Here is a 21,555-nt window from a genome sequence, read left to right on the forward strand (position 1 = left end):
GGCCAGACTCCCATCCTCCTGGGTCTGCTGACTCTTGACAGACACCTCCAGTGAGGGTTCACTGAGCCATGTCTGTCCACACACCCCAGGCCCACCACCTTCTAGAAGGTCCTGTGAACACCAGGATCCAGGTGTGGAGGTGGTGCCCTGAGCCTGCAGAGCTGGGACAGGAGTCCCCGAGTCCTGCCCTCCCCGGTGCCTGGCTCCCCCTCCATCCCGTGTCTTGTCCTTCCTGATAAATCACCTGGGGGCTCCCCCATTCCCTGGGCCTGGGTTAGGGATTAATCACCTGAGGGGAGGGCCTGAGTCACACCCAGGGCTTCAGGATTGAGCAGGGGCACAGCCAGGCTTCTTAAGGTGAGCACAGGCTGCCAAGTGAGCCACGTGGACTGTCCCCAAGCAGGTGTGAGGCGGACAGGCTCCACCTGTGGAAGCACTGGGGGTCACCGGGCATGGCCTCTGGTACCCATAACGGCTATAGGGGAGTAAGTCTCATGAATTAGGAACTGGCATTTTGGTGCCTGGGCAAGAATGGTGTTTTTGTGTTTGTCATTTTAAGTAGTTTTGCCAAAGTACAAATAGAAGTGCTTATGTGTGTTGTGGAAAGGGGGAATGAAATCGTATCTGTGCGTGAGAAGAAACCCAGGCTTCTCGATAAGCACTGGGCTCAGGGCAATGTCTCCCCAGGGGAAGGAAGTGCCGGGGCCTGGGCGCATTGGGGGGCGCAGAGACAAGCCAGAGCCGGTGAGGAGGGGCCACGACATTTATTGAACTCTGAGGAGCACAGAGGGGGCTCCCTGGCGCGTCTGTGCTCTCCAGCCACCCTGGAAGACGCTCAGGGGACCCCAAGAGCCTTCCCAGCACGTGGCATCTCTGTGAAGGCAGGGCCCCCAGCAGGCTCTGCCCTCCACCCCACTCCTGGGGTCAAAGCCCCAACATCCTCCACGACCCTCCTCTCCTGGTGCTCCCCATGGGTGGCAGGAGAACCACCCCCCGATTCCAGCACACAACCTGGGGCAGAAACTCGAGCCCAGACAACACTGGCTCTGAGGGGAAACCGAGTCAGCACGGCAGGGCTGTGTAGAGAGGAGGGGTCTCAGGCAACAGTTCTGGAGAGTTCTGGATGGCAGAGGAGAAGGGTGGACAGGAAGTGCTGTCGGAACGCCGACCCAACTCCTACGACAGACAGCTACGCTGACACCAAGGAACAATATTTCTAAAATAATTAACACTGCATGCCGGTGCATGGGCAGACTGGAGCGTAAGTCATAAATAAAATAACACTGAAGGGGGGACTCGGCGTGTCATAAATAACACTGAAGGGGGACTCGGTGGAGCCTGCAGTCTCTGTAGAGAGCGGCTGTGTGCGCGGGTGTGTTTCTCCATGGCATACGTCCTTTTGTGAATTAAGAAAACCTCTCTATTGGTATCTGTGAGGCAGGGAAGGTGGGCTGTACAGAGTGCAAGAGCCGGGGACCTTGGGCTCTGGCAGGTGGGTGACGCGGGGAGAGGGTGCTGGGTAGGATTAGAGCGTGCCCATCCCGGTGACCTCGGACGTCAGCCTGGAATAGACAAAGGCAGGAGAGGGAGAGACGGTCACAACAAACACCCTCATCAGTGGGCAGACGTGAGGCCGGGCTGTGTGGCCTCTGTGCTCACTGGGACAGCCCGTCCCGGTCAGCTCAGGAGGTCCTGAGCTGGAGACCACAGCAGAGCACGCAGGCCTCTTCCCCACCCTGGTCCCCGCCACGCCCATCACCACGCCAGGTGTGTGAGCCAGCCCTGCATGGAGGCTTGAGGCCTTCCCCGTGTGGAGCCCCCGACACAGCCCCGGGTCAGCCCTTGGGGGTGCTCAGGGCCTTCCCAGCCTCACACCTGGCATCTGAGAAGGGGCTTTGGTTGCCACAGGAGTAAGTGTATGTGGGTAAGAGCCATCTGGCCCGAAGCACGGGTCCCAGTGGGGCTGTCAGTAATGCGATCTGGCAGGCGGGAATCTCCCTGACCAGCCCCGTCCCCAGGCTCGCCCTGGGTTTGCCAACGCTGCAGTTTGCCCAGCCTCCTGCCCACGGGCCTGTGGCCACAGGGATGGAAAGAGGCCCAACCTGGCTCTGGATCGAGGCAGAAGCCCAGCGGGGCATCAGTGGGTAAAGTCAGGGGGTGTCCTCGTCCTCTCCAGGCAGCCCCTCACCCACTCACTGGGCGTGGAGGTAGGAGAAGGGTCACCGGGACAGGGGTTCCAGGCCCATGCAGGGCTGTGTCCACCCAGAGGCCCCTCCCCTCACCTCCCTTCCCCTCTCCTCCCCTCCCCTCTCCTCCCCTCCAGTCCCATCTCGTCCCATCCCCTCCCCTCCCCTCTCCTCCTCTCCCCTCCCCTCCCCTCTCCTCCCCTCCCCTCCCCTCTCCTCCCCTCCAGTCCCATCCCGTCCCGTCCCGTCCCGTCCCGTCCCACCAGCCCAGCTCAGGGCTCTTGCAGTAGGACATCCTTGGGGAGGGAGGAGGGATGTTCCTTACATCAGAGGCCGGCGGGGCTGGTGGTACGGCATGCCTGGCGGGGGGGCTGGTGGTACGGCATGCCTGGCGGGGGGGCTGGTGGTACGGCATGCCTGGCGGGGGTGGGGCACTGGCTTGAGGCCGAGTGGGGTGCAGTCACAGGGACCCAGGTGGCTCTAGACCCTCCCATGTGCACAGGGATCCATGGAAGGAAGCGGCCTGCAGAGTCCTGTCATGCCCGTCCCTACAAGTTTCCATGAGAATGAAAAAGGAGGCAAAACAGCAAAGTCCCCAAACATTGGTCTTTCTGGAGACCTCTGAGCGGACAAGAGTCAGGCCTTCCAGGATAGGTCTGGCCGCCTGTCTGGGGCCACGGGAGCACCTGCCTTCCGCTCTAGCCTCCGGGATTGTCCCTGGAGACGCTTCGGGTGGGAGGTTGGGAGAGTGAGGCGGCCCCCTGTCTATGTGGAGGCTGTCACCATCCCATCCTGTCCCTACCATCCAGCCTGGAGCAGAGGGGGCAGAAGGGGAGGCAGAGTATGGCCCAGACTGTGCCTCCTCCCACCCCCCGACCGTCCAGGCGATGTAACGACGGCTGGTGCATCCCTTTCTGGGCGTCTCTCAGAGGCCCTTGGGAGCCGCTCACCTGGCGTTGATGAGATACTGGGCAAGGCTGATGTTGGCCGGGGTCCCCGTGATGGTGATCTGACGCTCTGATGACCCTTCAGTGGCGTTGGCGATTTTGATCTGAGCTCCAGACATCTGTCGAATTTCATTGATTTTGGTCCCTTGGCGTCCAATTATGCAGCCTATTAGCTAGAAACAAGGACCGGGGGATTTCTTAGAGAAGAGCCCAAGCCAACCCCTGAAGCCTGTGGGCAGCATGCCCGAGGGGGCCTGTGGGACGGGCCGCCAGCCTTGGACTCTGCCCCAAGCCCCGAGCTCAACACCCCGGAGAGGCCCCACCCACACCTGCCTGCAGGTGGTACCTGATCCAGGCCACCTGCCCGAGGTCAGGCTGAGAGCACCTGTGCCTCTGCTGGCCCCTCTCAGAGCCGCCCTGCTCCCCACTCCTGTGGGAGGCCCACCCAGCCAAAAGGCCACAGTCACTCGGCCTGGGCGCTCCACACTGGTCACCCCGGGGTCCAGGAGCGACCCACAGGTGGCAGCCAGGGGCTGAGCAGGGAGGCTCCACCACGGCCCAGCGGTGTCTGCGCCTTCTTGGCCGCATCCCAGGGAGACCAGTTCTGCCCAGACAGGCAGCATCACAAATGCTCAAGAAGAAATGTGTGCTTGAAGCCAGAGCAAAACTCGCTGCTGCCTAAAACTTAGCTTTTGCTGAACTTAAACTCTGAAGCCATTCAGGCGCCTCCTTTCATTCCCCCGTTGGGACCCCTGTTTAAAGATGGAACATAGTGGCCTCTGGCCAAGGCGGTCATCAAGAATGAGGGTGCTCCTTGAAGCAGCTGAGGGAGGAGGGCGGGGCGTATGGGGCAGCCATGAGGGGCCTCAGGGACAATTCGGGCCCCCAGAGAAGACTGCACAGGAGCCAATGGCATCTCTCAATGCCCACCATTGGATGGAACAGAGTCCCTCCATGCACGCATAGGCCACGGATGAGAGCTCTGGAGCTTGGACAGGAAAGAGACGTGGCCAGACCTGTGGCAGAGAGAGCCCCAGACTGGAGGGTACCCAGCACAGGGCGCCAGGAGGCCAGCTGGGCACACGGGTCCCCGAGGGCCCTGAGGCGGAGTCCACTTCCACCTCCTGTGAGGCTGCTGGGGTGTCAGAACGGTGGTGAAATTGAGTGACAGGAGCAGGTTTCTGTCCTTATGCCAGTGAGATGCTGGATGGAAGGGCTGGGCTGGGCCATGTGGCAGCATGCAGGAGGGACATCCACTTCCAAGCGTGAAGGGGCTCAGTCTGTGGGGTGAGCAGCAGCTCCATGGTGGGACACAGGTGCCCTGCCAGCCAGCCCCTGTCCCTGAGGAGACCTATGGTGTTTCAACTCTGCCCACCTTAGAGGCCACCTCTGCTGGTTACCTAGGAAATGACAGCTGTCTCACTGGACTACAGAACCCTCAGTCTTTGTAGATATCCACAGAGACCCCCACTCTAGAGAATCCAGGGCTGCTGGGAGTCCTCTATCTCCTGCTGCATCTCTGGGCTCCCCTACACCTCTCAGACCCCACCCACATCTCCCAGGCCCCACCCACATCTCCCAAGGCCCCACCCACAGTCCAGCCCTCTCCCTGCTCACGCCTGTGTGTGGTGCTGAGTGTGCCCCTGGGGTCAGGAGGGTGGTTTCCTAATTGGCACATGGCCACATTCACCTGCCTGGCTGCATCCTCCTCCCTGGTGGCAGAGAGATCTGAAGGGCTCATCTCTGATGGGGGCCAGGGACAGCAGCATGGCCTGTGTGGGGAGGGGGAACGTGGCTGACTTGGCAGCATGACCACAGGTCCCTGTAAGATGCCAACATCCAGGAGGGAGAGCTCCTGGGCTTTCACACTGCCCCACTTCCTATACCCCTCTTTGGCCAGCACGCAGCCAACTTTCCTCCCTAGCACTTTCTGCGCTGGAGCGCGTGGTGTCTGCTGAAGTGCACAGCACTGAAAGCCTCATGCACATGTACTGTTGGATCTTTCCTTGGAGCCTGCTGGAGGAAGCATCTCCCTGCCCCTCCTGCACAAAGGGCCTACCCTCTTCTCTTAACCGTCTGCCCCTGTCTTCTAACTGCCTCGCTCCAGCTGTGCCCTGGCACGCATCCCCCTCCTGCTCTCACCCCACCCACTCCCTCTGCTCCCTGTGATGTGCTGCTCAGCGTGCCCCTCTCCCCAGGCTCTGGAGGGTGCTGCCTTTGCCACAGGCCTTTCCCCTCCTCTGCACACAGCTGTGGGGTCTGAATGCTGATGGGACATCATTGAGCAGCCAGGGCATGCCCACCTAGCCACAAATGCCAAGGTGAACAGCACTGTGACTTCTGTACTGGCACTCTCCGCCATGAGAAGGGAATGTGGGGAGGTCGGACCTCCTTCACCTGCCCTGCCCTAGGCCGGCTGGCTCAGTGCAGGGGAAGATGGCTTCTAGGCTGAGCCCTGCAGCCCAAGGGCGCCTCCCACCTGGCCCCACCTGCACCTGCGAACCCTGCCAGCAGTTAGCAGACTCTTCTCCTCCTCTCTCCTCACCCTTGTGTGCCTCCATTGCAAATTCAAAGAAGAATGATGGAAATATTCTGAAATAATGTGGCCCCTCCTAATCAGATGTTAATGCCAAATTCCACTGGAACTGCAGTAACAGCTCCCATTGCAGCCTCTCCTCCTAGAGACCCCAGCAGAAGGCCTGGCTGATTCTGCAGCTAAGAACCAAGGAAACGCGCATGAGCCTTGGTGGGCGGGTGACCGTTGCTTAGGGCAGAGCAGGGGTGACCACAGGCACCAGTGCCTGCATGGCCAAGAGCAAGGACTGAAATAGGTGGTGAGGGAGGCCCATAGTGATCGTCAGAAAGGGAACCAAAGGGCTGGGGCCCTTGGACTGGCCTATGTCCCCAGTGCCCGTGCTGGGGAGCCTGTGAGTCTCAGGAGTCCCTGCCTCCAAGCAGTGTCTTTCTGCAGGAACACTGAGGCAGCATGATCCAACTGTGACCCAGAGACGGACTCGGACGAGATGACAGGCAAGTTCAGAACAAGCATACCCATTTTATTTTTTCCTTTTCTCCAAGAAGGTAGCAGGCAGCCACCATGTGAGGAACATCAGCTCTGGTGCAGCCCAGATACATCCCCCACGAAATCTGCGGGTGCTGGTGAAAGCCCCTGACAGTGTCGTCAACAGCATTTTCCATGAAGAAGCATGGAAGGCTGTACCCAAAGGCACTGGGATAAGAGGAAGCAGCCTTCCTTCTGAGAAGCGGGTCTCTTCCCTAGGAAGATCCCCAGGAGGAGGATGGGAAGTGAGTGATGAAGAGCTGGGAAAACCAGCATCCGTCTGTACAAAGGAGACCCCAGGAAACAGGTTGACCAGCTCTCCAACGATGTCTCATCCTCTTAAAGCTCATTTCCATTTTAAATGAGTGTTTGGATAAGAGCACCAAACCTGGTGTTAGTGAACACTGATTCACCAAAGAAGGAAAACCCCAAAGGAAAAGCCTGGTGGCTTTACTGCCTGGAGGAAAAGACTCAGGAGGATGCCAGAAGCCAAATGCTCAAGGAACCACTGCAGTGAGGGAAAGGGTTGGGGAAAAATCCCCTCCCTCCAAGAATTCAGGGACCAGTTGGCTGTGCCACCCCACACCTGGGGAGATGGCTCTGTGCTGCTGCCTTTCAAGTTGGGCCAACCTCAGAAATCCTTGGGGATGCCAGAAGGCTGGACCACAAAGCTGCCTGGAGTATGAGTGTCCTGAACTTCTTTTAGCAGACATGGGGACTCTGTGCCTGACCAGTAACGGGGACAGAAGAAGGCCTAGAGTGCACATTGCCGTGAGGGGCTCAAATGAAGACAGCTCTTCAGGTGGGTCAGTGGCACCAGCCAGACAGCCTCATGGTCCGCTCCTCTGGCGACCCTGCTCTCTTCTGCCTCTTTTTCTCCTGCTCCACTGTCCATCTTCCACACACAGGACTGGTGGTCTCCCTGAACTGCCAAATCTGTGCTTCCTATGGCCAACTTGTATGAAAGGAAGGAACAGGGCTTAGATTTCCTGCCCAGCAGGTGTAAAGGGGCAACAGTGAAGGTTCCCAAAGTCCACAGCTCTAGGGCAGAAAAGGCTCCTGGATGCTTGAGCTGTAAGTGGGGCAGCCATCTCCACAGCCCACACAGGGACTCTGCTTGCTGCTCTGGCAGCTATCCCTCAAGGACATGTGGCCCATGCCCTCCCTGGTCTCTCAGTTTGTGGATAAGTCAAGCATTCAGAGAATAGTCTTCTCTATCCTCAAGACCCGTGCTTACTCTGGGGAGGACTGAGTGTGTTGAAGGGAGCTCATAAGGCCACACCCTCAGGTATGCTGAAGGCATGAACGGACTGAGGAGTGCTAGAAGGAATCTAGACAAGTCTGTGACATCCAATCAACTTCAAGTCTGTTGGAGCCAACTCATGGAGAATCCCAAACCTCCTGAGGGGCCAGGGCCCATGGAGATAATACTGCGGGTGGGTCCACTCTAGAGCATTCCCGGGCCACCTTGTTCTTCAAGGTTTGACCCGTACCAGGGCAGTGCCTCCACAGCAACATGGGTTCTCAGCCCAACTCTCATCTGACTACTGATTAATAGCTGAAGTCCCCTTTAGCCTGTTGCTTGTTCAACATCTCAGGTATGTAAAAGCACATAACTTTTTATGGGCATTAAACCCACTTTAAAAAGGAAAGGAGCGAGGACACAGATCAAACAGTGGGGTTGGGGTGGTAAAGGCATTACCAAGCAGTGGGTCCCTCTGCCTAAAGGACAGCAGAGCTGACAGCCACTTGTTCCTGGTGTTTCTACCCAGGGACAGGCGGGTACAGGGGGCATACTCACATCATTGGGAATGGTGAGCTCATGAGTGCTGGCCGGTGGGCTCGCGTCCAGACCTGGGTATACCAAGGGGACATGGTTAGGCTGGTGGAAGGCTGCTAACAGTCACACTCCAGTGCCTGGCCCCCACTCTCCTGGGTCAAGTGAGACAGGGCTGTAGAGCTGGCCCAAGTGTGAGGGTCAGCACAGCCCAGAGGGCCAGGATCCTATGAGCTTCCAGTCCCAAACTGCCACCCAATTTCCTTAGTCCCAACTTCTCTCAAAAGAAGGAAAGAGAGACCCAAGTGGGACGTTTTGTTTCTTTCATTTTGTGCGCAGCGTGACTTCACTCCCGTCATGTTTGTATACTCTCTTTTGACACCTTGGAAAGCCACCCTGGTGGGCCCCCGGCTGAAGGGAAGGGCCATCCAGCATGTCTCACGGTCTCTGTGCAGCACCCAGGGCACAGGCCATGCTGGTCACACTGATGCTGAGTGCCCATTTTCCCTTAGTTCTCAGGAGACCCCACTGGTTCTGAGGCCCACACCGCTCTACCCGACAGTGCCCCACCTCCCTGTGACACCCCTCGGCCTGCTGCAGGGAACAGCAGATGGCAGAGCATGCAAAGTTGCCTCTCATTCCGATTCTGATGTAACTCTGTCTGCATATAGCCTGGCTCAGACAGCTCAGGCCCACCAGGTAGTTCTTCCAGTTTGGAGCAAGGAGAACTAACTGCATCACTGAGCCAAAAATGAAGTGCTAGGGCCAATGAAAAGTTGCACATTTCTATACAGATACCTTTCTTTGTCGAAGAGTGACGATATGGGTCTAATTGATCATCAAGCCTAAGTTTTTACATTTACAAATCTCCACTTAGTACCATCAGATAAAAGACAACCTCTCAGAGTTCAAGTCCAATATTTGCTCTGGCTTGGAGGCTGCAAGCCCCATGAGTACTGGCACAGGAGGGGCCAGAGGCTGCTCTGCTCTTCGTGTTCAGCACCTCCATTTCCTGGACAAGTGGCGGCTCCAACCCGCAAGCCTAACACTGACACTCTGCTCTTCCCCTTACAGCCCCATGTGGTTCTCGTGACTCGGATTCTGCAGCTCAGCCTGGGCCCTGGAGACCCCGGGATCCACCCCTCCTAACCATCGCAGGCCCGGCTGATGTACCTTCAGAATACCCCAGACTGGGGAACCCTCCTCCCACCCCCATGCTCCCCTCTTGCTGGTTCCTGCCTCTGCTGTGCCCCTCAGCCTAGGTTCCAGACAGACCAGAGGGGTCCCCAAAATGCACCTCCAATGGCTGGAGACTCCCAATGAGCTCCTACTTCCTCACGGCGCCTCCTGTGTCCCCCAACTCCATGTTAAAGCCACACAGCTCCTGTTCCTCCCCACCACCTCTGCCCTGCCCCATCCCTGCCAGCCACACCCTCCCTGGGCCCTGGGTGGGGCAGTTTGTCCACAATGCCACCTCTCATCTTGTCTTATGGTACTGGCACCACCAACCAGAGGATCCTCTCACTGTGGCCAGCCAGTCTCCCTGGCAGGGAGTGACTCCACAGGGCAGACGTAGTCCTGTGGGACGGTCCAGCACAGGAGGGGATCAGCTGGTGCTGAATGAACCGATTCATCTCTAATTCTCCATTATTTTTCTTTTGCATATATAAGCCTAGAGTTTCTGTTCTTTATATTCTTTTAATAAAGATACTTTCAAAACAACACTTATTTGGTTATTCAACTATCTATACACATTCCATAAACAGTGATATTTAAAATGTCACTGAAAAGATTTCCTTGGTCCTGGCTGAGTCCTAGACAGGAATTCCTGAACAAAGGAGACCTTAGATGAATAGAGATGAATAGACCTTAGATGAGATGAACAGAGTAGACCTTAGATGAATAGACCTGTTGAACTTGGGATATTTTGATTGAAGGGAGGAAAGTATGGGAAATCTTCCTAGGAGGCACTAAAGTTAAGCAAATAATATAAAGAAATGTCTGCATAACCAGGACATTCATCTCAGGACAGCATGGTCAATGTGTTCATTCATCTCAGGACGGCAAGGCCCAGGTGTTCATCCCTCTCAGGAGAGTATGGCTGGTGTGTCCATTCATCTCAAGAGAGCATGGCCCAGGTGTTCATTCATCTCAGGACAGCATGGCTGATGTGTTCATTCATCTCAAGACAGCATGGCCCAGGTGTTCATTCATCTCAGGACAGCATGGCTGATGTGTTCATTCATCTCAAGACAGCATGGCCCAGGTGTTCATTCATCTCAGGACAGCATGGCCGATGTGTTCATTCATCTCAGGATGGCATGGCTGATGTGTTCATTCATCTCAAGATGGCATGGCTGATGTGTTCATTCATCTCAAGACAGCATGGCCCAGGTGTTCATTCATCTCAGGATGGCATGGCTGATGTGTTCATTCATCTCAAGACAGCATGGCTGATGTGTTCATTCATCTCAGAACACCATGGCTCAGGTGTTCACTCATCTCAGGACAGCATGGCTGATGTGTTTATTCATCTCACGACGGCATGGACCAGGTGTCCATCCATCTCAGGATGGCAAGGCCCAGGTGTTCATTCATCTCAGGACAGAATGGCCGATGTGTTCATTCATCTCAGGACGGCACGGCCCAGGTGTTTGTTCATCTCAGGACAGCATGGCCGATGTGTTCATTCATCTCAGGACGGCATGGCCGATGTGTTCATTCATCTCAGGACGGCATGGACCAGGTGTTTATCCATCTCAGGACAGCATGGCCGATGTGTTCATTCATTTCAGGATGGCATGGCCCAGGTGTTCATTCATCTCAGGATAGCATGACCGTTGTGTTCCTTCATCTCAGGATGGCACGGCCGATGTGTTCATTCATCTCAGGACGGCATGGACCAGGTGTTTATCCATCTCAGGACAGCATGGCCGATGTGTTCATTCATTTCAGGATGGCATGGCCCAGGTGTTCATTCATCTCAGGATAGCATGACCGTTGTGTTCCTTCATCTCAGGATGGCACGGCCAATGTGTTCATTCATCTCAGGACGGCATGGCCCAGGTGAGTCTGTTTCTTATGAAGATGATGACATTCCAGGTACCAGGGGTAAAGGAGCCTGCCCCAACCTGCAGTCCAAGCCCACGCTGGAAGTCTCCTGGCTGCAACATTCAAAGAGGCCACAAACACCTCCCATCGCTGCCCACTCAATTTAACCCTGCTGTGGCTGTCATGTGTGTGCACTGCAGTCCCCAGGGCCTTGGTGAGGGGAGGGTCATCACAGGACACCTGCCTGGCCACCAGGAAGCCACTGTGGCACCGGCCATGTGCACATGGAGCCACAAGGAGTGGTGCATGTGTGGCATCTTCTTCACGGGCACCTAGGAACCCGCCAAGCCCCAGGCAAACAACTGTGTCTGTTTCATGGCCTCGGTCATTGAACCTACAAATCTATGTGCTACCCCACAGTATCCGAGGAATGAACATTTTAATGCAAGTTGGGAGGGGTGCAGGCAAATCCAGCACAGACTGATCTTCCTCCTTAAGGGTTTGCTCATAGTCCTACAAAACCCGTTTCCGAAGCGCACCATGGTGAGACCTCTATTTCCTGCTCCCACGGCCACCTCCCATGGCCGGGGTGCCCTGCTCTGAGCACCTCAGGCCCCACCATCCAGCCACAGTGGCAGCATGGCACCACCTACGCCCTTGGCAGCACCTGAGGCTGGTCCACAGCTTCCCATGGAAGCTGTAAACTGCTGCGGCAGGAGGGCCCCCACACCTCCTCCCACTGGGGCTCTGCTCTGCCACCCTGGCCTGCTCTCCTGTCAGTGTGGCTTTGTGTTACCTGATGACTGGCCCATCAGATTTTGAGCTTCTTCGGAGGAGTGTAAAGGCAGCTTTTCTCCTGGAGAGCAAAGAAGAGACAGGTTTAATGTTTTGCCCTCAAGGAGATAAGCAGGGTCCCTTCAACTAGGGAAGCTCAAAATATGACTGGCGCACGCACCGACGCTCTCTCCAGCCATGGCCACAGGCATGGCACTGCCTCTGCGGGGAGGGACACCTAGCTGCCAGGCACGCCAGGAGGAGAGGGGGATTGTCCACAGGCATGGTGCTACCTCTGCAGGGAGGGACACCCAACTGCCAGGCATGCCAGGGGCAGGGTGGGCTTGCCACGGATGGCCACCCTTGACAGCCTCATGACAGCAACTGGGCTAGGGCTGACACGGGTCATTGCTCTCCTGGGGCAGGGCTGGGTGCCACCTTGGGATACGCAGTGGCTTCCTGCAGAAGAGCATCCACGTCTGCTGTGCTCTCACTCCTGGAGAGAAAAGCCTCCAGGGTGGCCCAGTGGGTACGCTCAGCAGGAAGGGCCATCCAGGACAGACTGCGGGCAGCACAGGGCACTGCCCAGCAAGCGCAGACCCTCGGTGGGCAGACGTCTCTTCACGAGCAAGGCTATGGCAAGGCCAGCTGTAAGGTGAATTAGCCCCCCACAGTGGGAGCGAGACCCACCTCCCGCCCCCACCCTGTCCCTGGCCCCAGACCCAGCAAGCCTGCTGCAATGTGAACCCTGCACCACCGGCACTCACAACTCCAACTGCACGTGTTCTATACACTGCACCGAATAACAGAGCTCAGAAAGAGAAAGTCCCCAGGTGAGAAGAGAAGGAGGTGAGAAAAGGGCTGGGTACGTACCGGGGAAAGCGGGGTTGGTCTGTCCGAGGGGAGGAAAGGGGGTTTGCTGCATGGCCAACTGGTGGAGCTTGGTCAACTGCTGGGGTAGGAGGGACATGAGAGCTAAGAAGGTTATTGTCATCGAGTACAAGTCACACCAAATTAAAACGGCAGTAAAAGAACTTTGCACAGATAGATAGAAAGAGGGCCATGCGGACACATGGCAGACGCAAGAGAATGCAAGGACTTGGCCTGGGGGAAGCCAATGGAGCCCAGGCTGTGAGCAGACCAATGCCCGGCGTGCAGAGGGCAGCTCCGGAAGCCGCTGTCTTCTCTCCCTGGCTCCCTGGCAGCTCCAGCCTGGACAGGCCCAGCCTCCCTCTCACCGGCTGGTGTGGACAGGAGGCCGGGGCCAGTGGGCCATGGAGAGTCTGGGGGAGTCCGGGAGCCACAGAGGAAGACCAGCTGCGCTTCTGGGAGATTCAAGGGCAAGTCAATAGTCACTAGTCACTAAAATCAGCCTAGCCCCTGTGGGATCCACAGAGGCATGAGTTTGCAAACCTCGCCCTGGTCTCACCCTGTGCTAGGCCTGGCCCACTCCCCTCCCCTGCAGGGCCTTGCTTTACCCATGAGGTGACCTGGGGTAGGGGGAACACCCGAGGGGCCACACACCTGCCTTTTAGTCACCTCCAGGAGCATCTTGCCTTCCCTGGGATTACAGAACACTAGTGCTAGAAGGTTCTGTGGAAGGCATGAGGGAGGGACGCCTCGGGCCCTCAGCTGGGAGCCGCCTGTGTCCCCGGTCCCTGCAGGCTGCCCCCAGCCCTTCTCCTCCCATCCTCAGGCCACAAGACTTTTCAAGGGGGCTTTGATGCCATTTTTTAAGTTATTTTACCTGAGCCTCATTTCTTAAATAAAGACTAAAAATAGCAGAAGATAATGGTAAATGTGGCAAGGTGAGGCTCAAAATTCTTCCACCGTTTGGAGAGCCCAGGGCTGCTCAGCAGAGGGCATGATGCTCCCCAGGCCTGGCTTTCCCAGGAGCCACAGGCCTCCAGTGGGGCTGTCAAGGCTGGGTGCTGCAGAGGGTGTCCTGGGGCTCAGGAGGACACCGGGCAAAGCTCCTCTGTGGTGCTGCCCGGCAGGCGGGGGAGGTGGCACATTTGGGGAGGGCACCACCTCCCCAGCATTTTCCCTTCAGAACATTCAACCCAAACGCATCCCAGTGTGGCTGTGTGTGGACTCCTGCGACCCACAGCCAGGCAGGCAGTTCAGCTTCCTCACTGCACAGGGTGTGGGTGGCAGAAGCTGCCACAGAGGCCACCAATGCTGGGGGGTGTGGGCGCTCGGAGCAGAGCTGCTGTCTGCACGTGAGAAGGCCGGCTGCTGAGCACCCGACCAGACCCCCATGCTTGCCCTGGCCACCCCAGAACCTGGGTTCCCTGACACCAGGGAGCACAGTCAGAAATGTGGCTACTGTGGTCCCAGCGCTTTCCCAGCTGTGTGCTCCTGGGTGGGTTTGAACTTGGCCTCTCAGGAGCTGGGAGCCGTCCCCTAAGAGTTCACCCAGAGTCAAGATAAAGGCCCTTCCTTCCTCAGTACCTAGTACCCTGGGAGGATCGGGGGGCTGCTCCCCAGCCCCGCCCTTCCCCAACCCCTGGCCTTGCAGCCAGGTCTGGGCTGGGGGGCAGGGCAGGCCTGGCAGGACTGGGCCATCTGGTGTGCTGCAGCCCATCTGGCCTCTTCTTGCTCCCATAGGATGGAGTCTGGTCCCCATGGCAAGCCCATGGCCTCTGGCACACCTTTGCATTCAGTGGAGAGCAATGAGATTGTAGGGTGTTTGTCGCTGCAGCCTGACTTTGCTCCCTGAGCATCTGCCATTGCAGACACATCTGGTGAGCACTTACACAGGGGCATATCTACAAAGCAGGCCCCGCCCAGGCCTCTCTGCCTTCCTGGCTGTCCTCTGACCCCAGCTCCCACGTGGGTGGCATCTGCGCTGGCAGATGTAACGTGATGTAACGTGAACGGGCGTGCCGGGTTATCTGAGGGGATGTGTGTGGAAGCCCCTGACGAGGGTACCAGGAGAGCTTGTGCGGGACACGCTGTCCCAAGGACACCAGCTGAAGTCACCGGGACATACGCGAGGAGATACGCAAGGCCCTGCGGGGGCAGCAGGAGGAAGCAGGCACATCTGGGGTCCTAGTGAAGGTGCCCCACCTGGACAGGGCACTTCAGGAAAGACCACAAGTGTCCCAGCCTGGGTAGGAGAACCGCGGGCAAGATCGCCCACGGCAGGGTGAGACACTCCTGGCAAATTCATCCACAGTCACAGGACGCTGAATGGCACAGATAGGATCCGCAACCCCCTGACTCCTAGTGGGGCTCAGGAGCTGCCCCATGGCCAGGGAATGGGGCACAGGGGAGGGGCGCCCCTGGGCTCTACAGGGGTTGGAGTCGGCTCCAAGATGGCCCAGCCTGTGGCTGTGGCGATAGGAAGGCCTGGTGTCTCCAGACCTCAGTTCCCTGAACTTTAAAGTGGGGGAATGGATGTGAGTGAGCAGCAACTGTGGCTGTGGATGACAAAAATGTCTCCCGATAAGTTTTTGGCTTTTTACGAAGAAACGACCACACTAGCAAATAAATCTCTCTCCTCCCCACCTACAAATGTAGGGGACGTCCTAGGGAGGCCTGGACTAGCACAGGGTGGTGCTGGGAGCATCTGTGGAGAGGATGAGCGGGTGCTCACCCTAGCTCTGCCCGGGATCAGTCAGGCCACTGCACCTCGTTTGGACTCAATTTCCACATTTTTTAAAGGAGAGAACAGGACTAAGTGCCAAGGGGCCTTCCACTTTTTGGGAAAATTCTGCCCTGTTAAAAAAATGAGGCTTTTGGTTCTCAGCAGTACCTCCAAACCACTGAGAGGAAAGGGGAAGAAAGTCAGGTAGGCAGGTGAGAGGGAGGGAGGGAGAGGAGGGGAGGGAGGAGGGGGAGAGGGAGGGAGAGGAAGACAGGAGGGGAGGGAGGGAGAGAAGGGGAAGGAGAGGAGGGCAGGAGGGGTGGAAGTAGGGGGAGAGGGAGGGAGAGGAAGGCAGGAGGGGAGGGAGGGAGAGAAGGGGAGGGAGAGGAGGGCAGGAGGGGTGGAAGTAGGGGGAGAGGGAGGGAGGGAGAGGAGAGGAGGGAGGAGGGGGAGAGAGAGGGAGAGGAGAGGAGGGGAGGGAGGAGGGGGAGAGAGAGGGAGAGGAGAGGAGGGGAGGGAGGAGGGGAGAGTGAAGGAGGACAGGAGGGGAGGAAGTAGGGGGAGAGGGAGGACGGAGAGGGGAGGGAGGAGGGGGAGAGGGAGGGAGAGGAGGGCAGGAGGGTGGGCAGGGGAAGTATCCCATTGCTGATGTTTCTCTGTAAACTGTCTTTTCTATTTCACATTGTCTCAGAATGTTAACACATAGACAACTAATTACAAGCATTTAAGATGCAACTCAATGAATTATCACAAAATGAATGCACCCATGCAACTATCACTCAGGCCAAGAAACAGGCCCCCACCACAGTGGTTCTAACCTGCATTCTATTTCATCTCCAGCAAAATACCTGTTTGTCATTCGCCCATTTGTCTTATTGCTTGATTTTTGCTGACTTCCCAAGAGCACCCCAGCATTTCAGATACCATCCTGTCTGTCATTCCTGCTGCACAGATCTTCTCCCCACTCTCCCATGGTGTCTTATGAGAAACAGTATTCTAACATTTAATATAGTTGAACTCACCAGTATTTTCCTTTATGGTCTGTGCTTACGTTTTAAGAAATCCTCCCCTGACCTGAGAATAGGGCATTCTTCTATATTTTCTCCTAAAACTGCTAAATTCTTCTGTCTTGTGTTGGAGTTCTTGACACACTGGAAATGATTTTTGTTTATGGCAGGAAGTAAAGATCAATTTCCCCACGTGGTTGACCCACCGTCCTGGCACTGTGTGGAGCGTCTGCCCTCTCCCAGGCTCTCGTGGGCAGCTCTGTCCCGTCCAAGTCTCGTGGACGGCTTCCTTCCTGTGTGAGGGATCCTGGGCTCTCATGTCTGATCCAGTCTGCTTGTCTCCCACTGCACCCAAACCACACCATTTGACATAGTCATCTCCAATGATCACAGTGCCTCCTTCTGGACACCTCCTGCGGAACCTGCCTGAGGCTGTTTTACAGCTAACATTTTTTAGATAATTAGAAGGAATACACTAAAATAATGATAAAAAGCATAGTAATACACAAACCAGTAACGCGGTTGTTTATCAGTGTTATTTAGAATGACGAGCTGTGCTTAACGGCAGGTGCTAGACGGCTAGGCGGCTGGCAGTGCAGTGGGTTTGCACCAGCAGCACACATGGGGGTAACATGCTGCACTGCAATCTCAGGTCAGCTGCAAGGTCACCAGGCAACAGGAATTTCTCAGCTCCACTATACTCTCATGGGGTCACCATCGTCTATGTGGTCTGATGGTGGCTGAACTGTCATGTGGTGCATGACTGTAATTGCTTTGTGCTGAGAGTGTGGTCCATACGATTCCAAGTTTTGAAAGATGATGAGATGTGCTTTATGGACTGGTATGTGATCAGGTTTTGTAAATGTCTCCATGAATTCTAAAGCTGTGGCAGGTGTAGTGTTCAAGGCATGTCAATCACGTCAGGATCATGGGTGGTTCTGTTGATGCCTTCTTCACACTTGTCTACTTGACCTATCACTCATGGAAAGAGAGGTGTGCCAAGTTTTTGCTATAATGTCTGTCAAATTCTCTGTTTTCTCGATTTTTTAAAATATATTTTAAAGCTATGTTTTATGCATGTATAAATTTTGAATTCTATCTTCTTGTGAGCTGAATTTTCTATCAACATGTAATGACTAAAGTTTTTCTCTTAAAGTCTTGTTTTTTCCCCCTACTGATGTTAATATTGGTACACCAGTTTATTTTGTTGCATATTCCTTAGCCTTTTTCCATTCTTTCATTTTTTCTGGGTCCTTATGCTTTAGGTGTGTCTCTTGAAAGAAAAAAAACAAAAAAATTATTTTTTGCTTGTTTGCTTGCCTATTTGTTCAGCTTAAAAATACAGTCTGGCAGCCTTTGCTTCTTAACTGGAATTTCGTAATTTTACTTTGATCACAATCATCCACATGTTTAGACTAATTTTTGACACTTGTTTTCTAACGGTCCTGCTTTTCCAGAGTTTCTTTTTTATTTCACTCCTTTTCTTCTGTTGGATTAATAATTTTTCCCCTCACTTGTCTCCCCTGTCCTGTCCCAGAGGTTACATATCGGACTCCTTTGTTGTTAGTGGTCATTGAAACTTTAACATGTGCATTGAGAGTCTACACGTGGTGTCTTCACCCTCTAGTGGAATGAGACAGAGACCTGCGGGTGTTCGCATCTCCTCACGCACACCCAATCTTACGTGTGCTGTTTCTACCCACTCAACTGTTCCGGGTGTTCACATCTCCTCACGCACACCCGATCTTACGTGTGCTGGTTCTATCCACTTGACTGTTCCGGGTGTTCACATCTCCTCACGCACACCCGATCTTACGTGTGCTGGTTCTATCCACTCAACTGTTCCAGGTGTTACATCTCCTCACGCACACCCGATCTTAAGTGTGCTGTTTCTATCTACTCGACTGTTACGGGTATTCACATCTCCTCATGCACACCCGATCTTACGTGTACTGTTTCTATCCACTTGACTGTTGTGTCAATCCTGTGAATCAGACAAGCGCATTAGTGAGTTCACAGATGTTTGTTTACCAAGTGTGCACACTTTTCTTTGCATTTCCAGCCTTCCTTCTGGGATCGTTTTCCTTCTTCCCACAGGGCATCCATCAGAACATCATGTGCTGGGGCCTGCTGGTCAGATCAGTTTGTCTACAAATAGCTGCCTGTAGGTCCTTGGAAGATCCTCCCTTGAGATGGAATTTTATGCTGACAACTATTTTCTTTGATTATACCACCATCTGCTGGCTTCTAAAGTTGCTGATGAGAAGTCAACCAAATTTCTCACTGTTGTTCCTCTGTCATATTATCTCTGATTACTTTTAAGATTTGATTTTGATCTTTGGTGTTATGTAGTCTTGCTTCAATATTTCTAAGATGGATTTCTCTTTGTTTATCCTGTTTGGGAATTGTTGATGGTTTCTCTAATTTTGGAAGGTTCTCTGTGTGTCTCTTGGAGTTTTCTCTCTCCATTCCACGTCTCCCCTGAGCTTCCAACTGGATGCATGTTCTTCCTTCTCAGGCCTCCTGACTAGTGCTTTTCAGACCTCCATGGGCCAGTGAGTCGCCCGAGGGTCCTGTAAAACTGCAAAGTCTGGTTCTGAGAAGGGCAAGCTGGGAAGAACGGCATGTGAGAGCCACGCCACTGGGGCCCTGCAGAGGACGGGGTGTTCCAAGAAAGGAAAGATGGAACTCCAGCCAGCAGTGAGGGTTGCCTGGACCTCTTGTTTCATGAAAGGAGTGGCTGCAGTAGCACAGCTCTGACAGCAGGTGGGGCCATGGGCAAGCCTCTGCACCACTTGCAGCTGCAAGGTCTTGGAAGGTGCCAGGCTTCAGAGTGAGAGAGGCTGGGCCCCTCAGCACGTGCCCAGGGCATGCGGCATTGACTACTCTCTCACTACGGTGAGGGGACCCCTCACCCACCTCCCCACAGGGTTCCAGAGGGAGACACGGAACAAGTGGGAGGAGAAATCACCCTGCAACAATCTGCCCAAATCTCTGCAAGTGCATGAGATTGTCACGAGAGCCCACGCGTGCCCTTCATGTGTCCAGGGGAAATGCGTGGCACTGACAGAGTCCTGGGGATTGTGCAGCTGGGATGAAGGGCTGCGTCCAGCACAGGATCTGGCCGTGCCTCCCATCCCTGGCTCCCACTTACAACGACACCTTTCTACAATTTCCCCACGGCTCCTTCACTGAAGAACCAGCTTCTTAGCAGATACTGGTGTCCACTTGATTCCCAGCGTTGCTGCACATCTGCTGCTCACGTCCAGCTGCCTGGGCGGCTGTGCCAAGCCCTCCCATTCCCTGGCTCATTAGCTCTGGCCAAGGCACCTCTCACAGCTTCCACTTCCTTGTGTGTGGAACTGGCCCCACGGTCCTGAGATCTGCTTCACAGGGTTGATGCAAAGCCTCATCTAAAATAGCCTACATGGCAAATTCTTCGTCAACTCTAACATGTTTTTATTTTTGCTTGCTTTCGACATCCCCTTTAAATGATGGGGACGTTAAGTAAGGGAGTGATTAGGAGACCTGGAAGAATAGAAATAAAGATTTGTATAAATGAGGGTATTTTTTCTTTTTTTGAGACAAGGTCTTGCTCTGCTTCCCAGGCTGGAGTGCAGTGGTGCAATCTCAGCTCACTGCAGTCTCGACCTCCAGGGCTCAGGTAACCGCCCCACCTTAGCCTCCTGAGTAGCTGGGACTACAGGTGTGTGCCACCACACCCAGTTAATTTTTGTATTTTTTTGTAGAGATGGGGTCTTGCTCTTTTGTCCAAGCTGGTCTCCAACTCCTGGGCTCAAGCAATCCTCCCATCTTGGCCTCTCAAAGTGCTGGGATCGCAGGAGAGAGCCACTGTACCTGGCCTATGAGGGTATTTTTGAAGTTCACTCATTTCTTCCAGAAAAAACAATTCCTTCCTGGAGTAACTTCCCCACTGTAATTAAAGGTGCAGACGTGCTGGGTGAGAGTCAAGCGGTGTGTCCAGGCGTGGGCGCTGTCGGCTCTGCTCTCAGGTCCCAGGTCTCAGGTGCTGTTTCTCTTTCTCATTTCTGAAACTGCACTTGGTCTGACCCAGGCAGGACACACAGAGGCACATGGAGAGTCTCCAGGGCTGCCGAGTGGCCATACTGGAGAGGCTGACTTCAGTCCTAAGTCCTTGCCCCTGTCGAGCAGCTTTGTGCCTCTTCAAAACAGCTGCACATCCAGAGCACAGTAAGCCTCGAGGAGGACGTGGGTAAAACGATGCATGTGGCGTGTGAGGAGCTGGAGAAAAGCGGGCAAAGGCAGATCAGTGCCGATGACTCCTTTTTTTTTGAAACAGGATCTCGTTCTGTCGCCCAGGCTGGAGTACAGTGGGATGATCTTGGCTCACTGCAACCTCCGCCTCCCGGGCTCAGGCAATCCTCTCGCCTCAGCCTCCTAGGTAGCTGGGACTACAAGTGTGTGCCACCACGTCCGGCTAAAATTTTTGTATTTTTGGTAGAGACGGGGTCTCGCCACGTTGGCCAGGCTTGTCTCAAACTCCCGAGCTCAAGCAACCCACCTGCCTCAGTCTCCCAAAGGGCTGGGATTACAGGCTTGAGCTACCACGCCCAGCCTGGGCCACCATGCCCAGCCCAGATGATTCTTAAATAAGAACAAGCTAAAAACACTTTTTAAAATTGGGCACAGAAAACACATGCATATTTTAGTTTTACATAAAGAAATACTCAAACCTAAGGAATGTATTTTCTTATGCTTGATGTTTCTTATTCATGGGCCCACACATCCAGGTCAAATATCACGTTCCTAAAAAATGACTCTAGTATCTGTATATAAGGCGGCACTGTGGTATAAATAAACTTCGTATTCAATTACATTATAAATTAAAACAATATAGTCTATAATTATATTGATATTGTAAGAAATTGAAGCTTTAAAAATTTCTACTAAATACCAAGCTCAGATAAAAATTGCTTCCTGACTATTGTTACCTATGTCACTAAACAATCGTTTTATCTTTGTGTTTAATGATTAAGTGATTGTCCAAGTCTTCAATTTTACATGCCTGCAAGAAAAGCATTATGGAAGCTTCCAGTCGTCTATTAATAACAGCTGCTCTGCAAATCTCACGACACCGATGTAGAAACACAATGTCTTCCACAGAGAGCTATTTCACAG

At 54.6% G+C, this 21,555-nt stretch overlaps 1 protein-coding gene across 50 annotated transcripts in view; it reads right to left on the reverse strand.

The window, feature by feature from the left end:
- Positions 1-745: 745 nt before the first annotated feature.
- The window catches only part of PCBP3 (poly(rC) binding protein 3), a 286,767-nt gene continuing 265,957 nt past the window's right edge, over positions 746-21,555 (reverse strand). For 12 of the 50 annotated variants that reach the window (XM_055279975.2, XM_055279979.2, XM_063640461.1 and 9 more), the window contains 6 exons: positions 12,670-12,748; positions 11,819-11,878; positions 7,996-8,048; positions 4,824-4,905; positions 3,137-3,299; positions 746-1,562 (listed from right to left, as the gene is read on the reverse strand). In XM_055279975.2, the coding sequence (XP_055135950.1) occupies positions 1,526-1,562; positions 3,137-3,299; positions 4,824-4,905; positions 7,996-8,048; positions 11,819-11,878; positions 12,670-12,748 (474 nt within the window). In that variant the 3' untranslated portion in view covers positions 746-1,525. Of the gene's footprint in view, positions 1,563-3,136; positions 3,307-4,823; positions 4,906-6,168; positions 7,150-7,995; positions 8,049-9,203; positions 11,136-11,818; positions 11,879-12,669; positions 12,749-21,555 lie in introns of those variants that run through there. The other 38 variants (XM_063640468.1, XM_063640451.1, XM_063640444.1 and 35 more) reach the window with 21 other exon arrangements.

This window comes from Symphalangus syndactylus, chromosome 5 (assembly GCF_028878055.3).
Source record: "Symphalangus syndactylus isolate Jambi chromosome 5, NHGRI_mSymSyn1-v2.1_pri, whole genome shotgun sequence".
NCBI lineage: Eukaryota > Metazoa > Chordata > Mammalia > Primates > Hylobatidae > Symphalangus > Symphalangus syndactylus.